We start from the raw sequence: 9,883 nt of genomic DNA, 5'->3' as shown, positions 1-9,883 counted from the left end.
GATGTCACAACAATAAAGTCACTTGGAGGCTAACTGCAGTTATCCCATCTGCACCCTTCTCTCGAATTAGGACATGATCATGTACATCTTCAACTTTGCCTTCACAATTTTCCTGCATAAACATACTGTGCTGTCCGATTATTGTTTAAGACAAAAATTGTGCAAAGTAAAGGGGCATCATACAGGCCCCTCTGATTGGACAGACAGTACAGTATATCAGTCAACCCCTGGGCAAGAGGTCAATTACTATAAGACTTGCAAAATGATGGACTGATACTTTAGTGTGATATACTGTATGTTTCAGTGACCTCTAAATCAGATTACGTAAACACCAAAACCACTTTCCTAGGCTGAATAATGCCTAACTATGTGTTTGTACAGATTACACATTGTGGAACACTTACATGCAAAAACCCACTTGGCTCTATTTAAAGATTCAACAACCATTTCCATTGATTCAAAGGGGCCACAATGTAAAAATAGACACCAATTTTGCAACAAACCAGTCTGAAATCAGCCAAAGGAACTCTTTGAAAATAAAAGAATATTCCTCAACAATGCAAGATTCTAAAATTCCATGTTAAGTTAGATGGGGTCAGATATTCTTTAGAATGTGTATTCTACAACATTCTAATTACAGTTTTGTCAGTATTTGCTGAAGAATAATGCATAAAACAACCCTCATTTTAACATATTTCCACCAACTGGATTTTCATGGTCTTTTACTATGGTGATTGAAATATAAAAATGTGAAAATAAATTCTGTTGCAATTAGTTTTGGGTCAGACCTTTGCCTGGACTATTAGCTCCGTTGTGGTATTTACAAATGAACTATACGTAATTACATTATGCCCTGTTTGCCCATGTTAACAAACAATTTCAAAAAACTAATACATTTTTTGTTTGTCTTGATAGGTCTTTTTCTAAACTTTCCCCTATTGGGATTCTTCGGGGCTTTTTTTCCCTTACTCAGGACATATTGAGGATTCAAAATCAGTTAAGTTTGCTTGTGTTGCAATTTGTTCAACCTTGACCCCTATTTTGACTTAAAATGATTGGACTAGTGCATCAACGTCAATTCTGTATTTTACTGGAAGCCAATGCAGGGACTTAAGTAGGCTCCTACTGTAATGTGGTCAGTTGTTTTCATTCTTGTAAGAGCTGCTGCATTTTTCATCACTTGAAGCTGTTTGATACTTATGCTTAGGAGGGCCTGAGAAAAGCCCATTGCAGTAATCAACCTCTTGGCAATGTTTTGGCATAACGGTTTGCTGGATTATTCACATGCAAGCTCTGAGATCCCCTGATGTTATGAGACAGACAAACTCTATAGGTCTACAAATGACAATAGTTATCCTAACTCTTCAAGGAACTGAATGTTTCAGAGGCTTTTAAATAGCAATAACATTTGACAAGAACACTTAATGAGTGCACATAGGTATTCAAATGAGGCAAACTCACCAAATGATGGTTCATGCTAGTCTAGTACCGGCTCTGGTCTCTTGTCTGTCACTTCTGTAGCAATTCAGTCTGTCAAAACAACTCCTACTGCGAGAAACACATTTCTGACTAAAATTATATCTTTTCTACACTGTCAATAATTACAGAGGGTATGGTGAAACAAGGTGTAGTGTGTTTGGTGTTATTGAAGTCTAGTTCCCAAAAATGATTTTTACCCAATGACAAATTAGCAGGAAAACACCTGCGACATTGCCGGAACAAAGAGAGGACAACATTTATTCTCTATTAATCTATTTTCATCACTGGACTGTTAATTATTTAACTATGTGTTCCAATTTACCATACCATAAGCTGGTGACTTTGAAACTTGTGCTTTGTGAAAAGGATTTAATCGCATATAGGGAGAGGCACACATTTTATGAGACTGTTAGTCATTATAAAGCATTTTACTGGATCCATGGAAAGACCTTGAAAGTCCAAGGAAGAAGACAGGTGATTGTGAGTAATTAATAAAATATTTAATTTAATGTTGTTTGCCTTAGAAAAGGCAGCCCTTGTAAGTGTGTTGCACTTAAGAACACCCACTAACGTATCAATGTATGTGCATTCAAAAATTATTGTAGTTATCTATTTAGTACCACATACTTAATCAGGTCATAATACAAGGTAAATTAGGCCATAAATAAAAAGGCCATTTAATGATGATGTCAAAGTCCAGTCTGTGAGTTTGTTTTGAACAGGTTAGAGAAACTGCTTAACCCAATCCCTTTGTTGTTGTGCAAAAGAAAAAAATAACAACACTCTCAGTAATAACACATATACACACACACACACAAAGACAAAAATAAACAAAGAAGCAAACAAAAAACCAAAAGCAAACATACCTCCAACGGTCAAAATTAACCCTCAAGCACCATCATCAATCTAGTGTCCTATACAGTCCTTTATAGTAGTCTGAACTTACATATGGATCATGGCACAGCAAAGTAACATGAAAGAGTTTGGTGTTGTTTCAACACTTCACATCCTAGAACTTTTGGCAAAGGGTTGATAATAGGGGGTGGGAGGGGGGTTGGGTGGCAAGAAGATTTAACAGCGGCTTTGTTTTTTTCCCATGCTGTGACAGCCCTATTTGCATACAACAGTGTGTCAAACATCTAGGATCTGGCCACACGTTCCTCATGTTTACAAACAGAGGCCTTTGGCTTTTTTATGACTTGTGAACTGCACTTTGGAAGAATGACCAACCTTGTAATACAACATTTTGTGACATATAAATAGACCCTACCCACCCCCTTCTCTCTCTTACACACACACACAAAAGACAGACAGCGGAAGATGGAAAATTCCAACACCAAGCCAGTGGAGGTCTTGTGCGAGCCGGACGGGGGGCAGACTCATCTCTTCATTGACAACATAAGGTCACATAGCTAAAGAGGGCTGCAACACCTGGTGCTCCAGATTCATGTCCACTTTCAGCTGCCTAGACTCCCTCAGCAATCATCATTCCCATCATGCATGCTAACTAACAGTGTGCAGAGATGTCAACAATTTAACTTTGTTACAAAAAAACAAGTCAGTGCATTTGACAGATCACAAATAAAACATATTAAACAATGCTAGCCAATGTTCTAGAATAAAAATTAACATTCAGCAACACTACATGGCAGCAGAGGATATCGCCCACATTCAGATAAGCAGAGTACAATGGTTATGATCTATACATATAATAAGCTAATGTGAAACGAAACATCTGAATATAGACCTAGTGATCTCTAACATTTTCCCATTCAACCTCATAGCTATGATAACATTCACAAACAGTGCATGCATGAATCAAAGTCCCTTATCAAAAGCCCCACAAAATATGGGCCATAATCACCATGGCAGGGTCTGATGTCTGTAACCATGGTAAGCACATTAGGGAGGGAGTATGCAGTGTCATTCAAGTATGTGGCACACATATCTCGTTTGCGCTGCCAAGTGTCATTTCAGTGTTCACATAGCTCCCTCCACAGGACAATATGGGAACTGCAGCTCTGCTTCACTATGAGAGGACCTTTTTTTTGAGAGTTTTTATCATAAGAAAGCAGGACAAACACAACAAAAAGGAAGCAAACAACCAGCAATCGACCACACAGTTTAGAGGCATCTCAAACATTCCAGACTTTTTTTCTTTTCTTTTTTTGAAGCACGGACCAAGGCACAATGGCATCAATCCGCAGCTTCCAGTCCTTCACACGATAATCCTGCAGAGAATATCTTCACAGCAGCTTTGGTCCATGTGAGGATACTTCATCATGAGAAAAAAAAAACACTACAGAGAAAACACAAAAATGAGTGAGAAAAAAAAAAACCCCCAGAGACACAGGTGAAGGCCTGTTTGAGTCCAACTGTTTCCCCCGCAGTCCTAAAGCCAGGGCTACTTAAGCACCAGTGTGGCCTCGCTGCCATCTTTCCTCTTCAGGTACAGGCCGTGGCTCAGGTGATGCTCCCGTCGCAGGTAAGCGTAGAAGTAATCGGACACCAGCAGAATCTGAGACAATGACACACACACACACAGAGATTGCAGAAACACATTGGTCTCAACAGCCCAGCAAACACAATGCTGTAACCTTTACAATACAGTCCACTGTGCTTGTCCAATACAGAGAGGTTGCAACATGAGGAAGCTACTAAAGATTTAATCTCCTGAAGCCAGGCTAGACAAGACTGAAATTGTGTGAACTTAATGAGGAAGTGTTTGTCTGAAACTCAAACCGGCTAATTAATAATGAATGCCAACCATCACGTCAGCCTTTTTTCCACCCTGTTAAGAAAACGGCAAGAAATAAAATAAAATAAAAACTTGCATTTGAAACCCAGAAACTGGAAAGCAGCTGTTTTTGGTTGTCATTTTATGTAGTTTTTAGACATGGTTCTGAGTCTCTCTCTCTTTAGGATTCTACCCTTTTTGTCTAGCAACCTCTAACCTCAGAATGTGTGTTTTGTGTTGTCTAGCAACCTCCAACCTCAGAATGTGTGTTGTGTCTTCCAGTGGAAGTATCAGTAAACATGAATAAGTGAGGAAGGCCAGCTCAAACCTCTGTCATGCCCTGGCCTATCACAACTGCTATAGGCAAAGGACAAAAACTTAACACCCATTTCTCACCTTGCAAACACACACACACACACACACACGGAGAAAGGCAGTACCTTGTTGACCAAAAATTTAAAGGGGTAGTGTCTGAATCATGAATGAGAGCGCCACACCACTGTACCTGTGCCAAGTTAAAGAGTAGAGTGATGGCATAGTAGAAGTTGGAGTTGGCGCTGCCAGCGTAAATCCATAGATGCCACAGAACAGGGAAGAGGGCCGAACAGGCAAGCAGCACGCAGCACACCAGGAAGATGTTCCTAAGGACTAAAGACACAAACAGATCACTTCTAACATTTACAGAACATAAACATAATACATAGAGAGTTAGAGACAGAACACTTCAAAACACTATCAGCAGTACTTAACACTAAGGCGGGGACGTAACGCAACGCTCAAACCATAAGGTTTGTCCCGTTCCTAAGAAACACAAACAGTTTGTCAATTGAATACGCTCGCATTGCACTTTAAAAGTTGAACCAAGTTCAACGCTCAGCTTGCTCAACGCTAGCGTTCCGCTAGTGTTGCCCTTGTTCCGCTGCCGAACCATAGAGAACAATAAGAAACCTGCTGCTTGCCGCTGGCTTATGTGATCCCCGCCTAATGTCTTCACACAGTTCAGGACACTTATGTGTTCATAGGTCATGCATGAACATATAAAAGACATATGGGTACATTTCTGACATAATAATATAGTGCAAATGATGCAAATTCCCTATACTGCCTGAAAGACCATACTTACATCTGTACAGGTGGTTCCACACCGGCAGAAAGGCCATGTACAGCGCAATGTCCCCGACCGTGGGGTAGGACTTAAAAATGGAGATGACGGCTATTTGCATGAACATGAGAAACACTGGATGGTCCCTGCAGGGGAATAGACACACACACACACACACACACACACACACACACACACACACACAGTAGAAGTTCATAAAGGCTAGCCTGCATGCTACATGGCACGTGCATTTTGCCACTGGCTTTGGAGTTCACAATTTATTATCACAAAAAAGAAATGTGTGCAAGTTATTGTCCTAAAGGCTACTGTCAAGGTAGCCTAATGATTAACTTGCACACTGGCTGTGTTTAGATACGCTTAACCTGCTTATTGGAAGATTGTGCAAAGATCACGGCCAACTTAGGTGGCTTTTGTTAAATACCAACATGGCCTTGTAAAAAAATAAACTATGGTTTAGAATGGGAATGATCACTTAACCTTAAAAACAGAAAAAGCTTTTCAGGGCATCACAAAAGTGTGCAGCAAAATCTCAGCCTCAACACTAAAAAGCTGTATTTACAGAGGCAGGCCTTGATGCACTGTTAAGATTTTTTTGCCTATACTTTTTTGCCTATAATATTTTGTTCTTGCATCTATTGATCAAAGTATCATCAGTGTCTCTACACATGAACTTGAGCATTGAGAACATTGTTTGTGATCCACAGAGTTTACTAAAAGAAAGGATTTGAACAATTCACTTGGTTTTTCTGCTTGCTGCCATCTTGCCAGTCAAAAGAGTGAGTTGTCCAAAACCTTCTTTTTAGTAAACTATGTGTACATGAACAATGTTGTCAATGTTCGAGTTCATATGTAGAGACACTGATGATACTTCAATCAAAGTTTCATGTTGTGTCGAGCCTTCTTAGTGTATTGCAATTTTGACGCGATCATGTATCAAAATAGTAGTGCCCCTATGATTCCCATTCAAAAGGCTATTTGACCCAAAAAAGACAACACGGACAAGCTTAAAAGTGGTGCTTCGCATCATGTAATTATGCTTTTAAGCGAAAGTTTGACTCGCGTACATTCACAAAAACACCCTAGGATGCATTTTGGCAAAAGTTACACTTGAAGATAACAGAATTCATGTGCTTTTTTCCTGTTTACATGTTCTTGAAAAAAAAAAAGGGTCACATTTAACTGACGGTGTAAACATAGCCTGAACGAGGGATTAATTTGTCCTAGCTGCCATTGGCCTTTTAAATTACTGACTGTGACTAATGTACTGAGAACCCTGCTTTTGATGTCATTTTACGTCTTTATATTGTATTTACTGTCCATCTTTTGTGTTCAACTGAAGTTTATGTGGCTAAAACATTTTTTAATATGCACATTCCATTTCTTGAGGCACAAGGGAAAATATTTCATCACACGAGAAATATTTAAAGCACTTACTTTAGTTTGATGGACAGAGGAATAGAGTAAAAGAATATGTTGATCTGGAACACACAGATGAAGAAAAGGCGAAAGTGCTCGAACATCTCGGCAAAGAAATACCAGAAGAGACCGATGTTTGGGGTGAGGTCTGGCACGGATAGTCTGCAAAAGTACATACGGAAATTCAGTCACACGTACAGACACATGGTTCCCATTATCATTTAAAAAATGTCAGGGTTTTCCACAAGGAAGAATTTTATTTTGCTACATTAGCTAATTTTATAGCCCACAAATCCACTTACATGAAGCCATACACTGAGGGAATGAAATCCCAAGAGCTGAGCAAGAAGAATGAGAGACAGACAATGACCAACAGGCTCCCAAAGTACATGAACGCATACTGCGAGGCGAACAGCCAAAAACTAGGCCTGCGAAGGTTCACTGGGAGGCACAGCCTCTGGAGGAGAGAAAGGAGATTAGGGAAGGGGGAGGGGGGAGTGTTAAGATTTAAAATGGTTGGAAAATGTCAGCAATATTTACAATAGAACACTTAACCACATTATAATGTACTTTACTTTTCTGTCCTCTAAAATCAGAGTATGTAAGACCACTTGGCTGTTGCTCCTTTGAGAGCGTATGGACAAGAGGATGAAGAGCTGAGGGGACACACCTGGAGCAGGTAAATTAGCGCAGGGGCAAACAGGGTGAGGGGGTAGATAGATTGGTATGTTGCCAGGGCTAAAAATATCGCACTCAACAAGGCACTTCCTGCGGAAACAAAGAAAACCACACATTAGTCCCGCAATGGTGCTCTTAAAAAGTCATGCTAGGAGCACCGGTTCACAAGAGCTCAAATCACACACTCGACGACACTCCTACCTTTTATGGTACTCAGTATAAAGAGTGCGATGACTGCATTGTTGAGTCCACACGTTGACTTTGCAACACAGGAGAGAATAGTGAAAGGGTTCCACAGATAGCTGTGAGGATAGGATGGAAAATATCATTATCAGGCACAAACAGATTGCATTCAGATGGGACAATACATAAAAACTTGCTTAATTATAGGCTACATTTCTTCTCGACTCCAGGCACTGAACACTGAATGAATGATGAATGATAACCATTGAACCAACAAAGTAGAAGAACACAGCCAAACAAACAAACAAATAGCAATTTACAGAGTGTCTATAAGGAACATCATCAGAGAGACTATGAACAAGTAACAGCAGCAATGTCGCACATTCTGGACTACAGGAGACTGACATTTAATCATCGTAAAAAAAACATTTTAATGATTTCAGATATACACAGGAGATGTGTTCAATTCTTTGTGCTATATGTAGGAGATTTCCCACAGTGGCTATTCAACCATTTTTACCAATATTTACCATCAAAAACAAAATCACTGACAAAGTGAAGTGATCATCACCAACAGAACAGCCTTTAACAGCCAAGCAGATACATGGAAATTGAACTCACAACATTGCCACTTTCAGAGGGATGTAGAACATCTCTTTAGGGCTTCGCATGAGTTCCAGACAGTCGTGTGGGTATCTGTCATCTTTCAATGCATACTTCTGTTTTCTGAACTGTGGCGTTAAAAGAAAAATGCAAAATGCATTCAATTAATACTGTTTCAGACTCAGTCTGACTTATGTGAGAATATGTCTCCCTTCAACTCACCACATTCTTATTGTAGTGTTGTACTGCCAAGTAGAGTGCCACTGCAGTGATACAATCTGCTAACTGTACATAAGGTAAAACATATTGTACTGCTCAACACAATTACACATTACACTTGACCCAATGACAATACACAATGATGTAGTGAAAACAAAATGATGTGCACTCACCATATATACTATTTCTGCATAGTCGACGACAAAGTGAAAGAGGTATATGATGAGTGGCGTCTCGTGAAACACATCTCCTGAATAAGGTGACACACCCAGATCCAGCAAGGCCAGGCCTTCCACAACTGAAAAATATGCAACACACAAAGAGGCGGCGTTACTGCAGAAGTAGCCTACGTCCGACTTCAGGAATTATTGTGGGTCATTGTAAAACCAATGCAAAATCAACAGCAAGCGCTACACTGCAAGCGTTGTGGAAGGCAAATAAAGAGAAATATCAACATTTATCCGACACTTACACTGCCGTGATTTTACAAAGAAATGACAACAACAAAAACCTCCTCTTAACACATGTAACACCGTAATGGTGATCATGACCTATACCAGCATCTAGCTATAGCCTACAGCATTCAAATTCGATACCGATTATGAATAGAGTGAATGACTTCTCTGTTTGAAACCTCGCTAATGACTGACTGGCTCTCCCATTGGTAGGTTGAGAAAACTCCAGAGTTCGAAAAAGCCGACATTAACCACATAACGGGAAATGATTAGAGAGTACCTTTTACTAAGGCTACTACAAACTCCACACAATTCTGTGCATAACCATAAACTGATCTGTGCATCGACGTTCATGCCTTTACTGTAGCATAGGCTACACGCTCGGCGTCTCAGAATGATGACAGCTCGGTTGAGAGCTGCATGACGGTTGTCCTTCTTAATATATTTAACACGCATCCAAGAAATTAATTTATCACAAACCTCGTTTCCAGGCATTTAACGGCGATACCACTTCAACCCTCTCAGAAATCAATTCAGCTAGACTCGATCTAAACAATGCTGCTCTGATTGTTACAGCCACAATCAGAACAAGTGTTAAGGGAGCCGCCATCTTCGCCTAGGAAGGAACTCTCTACATACGGAAGTGACGCATCATGGGAAATTGATTCTTTCCATCCAACTCTTAGAAATAGAGAAAGGGAAATACAGCTCTTATATTTTATGGTTATGGTTATGGTTATGGGATTTAGTAGGAGAATTGAAAACTTCTACATGGTGTAACTGCTAAATATGGCATCGCCTTGTCCAGAGAAGGGGCAAGACAGGATTCTATGGTGAATTAATCCATTCTGAAGCTGCAATGGATAGCCATGTAGTTTCATCAGATGAGGTTGGTTCGTGTGGTCTGGTTGTTTCCCAATGCATTTTCTAACGGGTTGACTACACCCTGCTTGCTACACTGTATGATGTTAGTTAGGGTTGTTATATCAA

The 9,883-nt window shown here is 40.0% G+C and overlaps 1 protein-coding gene across 1 annotated transcript; it reads right to left on the bottom strand.

The window, feature by feature from the left end:
* Positions 1–1,909: 1,909 nt before the first annotated feature.
* On the bottom strand, positions 1,910–9,503 carry pigu (phosphatidylinositol glycan anchor biosynthesis, class U). Its single transcript, XM_076268197.1, has 11 exons — positions 9,374–9,503; positions 8,612–8,736; positions 8,442–8,504; positions 8,238–8,347; positions 7,635–7,735; positions 7,426–7,523; positions 7,058–7,212; positions 6,774–6,917; positions 5,340–5,464; positions 4,722–4,864; positions 1,910–3,997 (listed from the first exon to the last, which is right to left on the bottom strand). Exons 1-11 carry the CDS (start codon positions 9,501–9,503, stop codon positions 3,884–3,886), a joined length of 1,308 nt encoding a protein of 435 aa, XP_076124312.1. The 3' UTR covers positions 1,910–3,883.
* Between the last annotated feature and the right edge of the window lie 380 nt (positions 9,504–9,883).

This window comes from Alosa pseudoharengus, unplaced genomic scaffold (assembly GCF_046254945.1).
Source record: "Alosa pseudoharengus isolate Yale_2024_CS ecotype anadromous, Long Island Sound unplaced genomic scaffold, YU_APseudo_1.1 YU_APseudo_1.1_scf_5, whole genome shotgun sequence".
Classification (NCBI taxonomy): Eukaryota; Metazoa; Chordata; class Actinopteri; order Clupeiformes; family Clupeidae; genus Alosa; species Alosa pseudoharengus.
This window is presented reverse-complemented; position numbering and strand designations above follow the sequence as displayed.

Excerpts from the sequence above, each read along its gene's own strand:
- pigu (XM_076268197.1), bottom strand. The coding sequence starts at position 9,503 with ATGGCGGCTCCCTTAACACTTGTTCTGATTGTGGCTGTAACAATCAGA. Across the intron at positions 8,737-9,373 it reads GTTAAATGCCTGGAAACGAG|TTGTGGAAGGCCTGGCCTTG; the intron begins GTTTGTGATAAA and ends CATATTTTTCAG. Across the intron at positions 6,918-7,057 it reads CCCTCAGTGTATGGCTTCAT|ACTATCCGTGCCAGACCTCA; the intron begins GTAAGTGGATTT and ends GTACTTTTGCAG.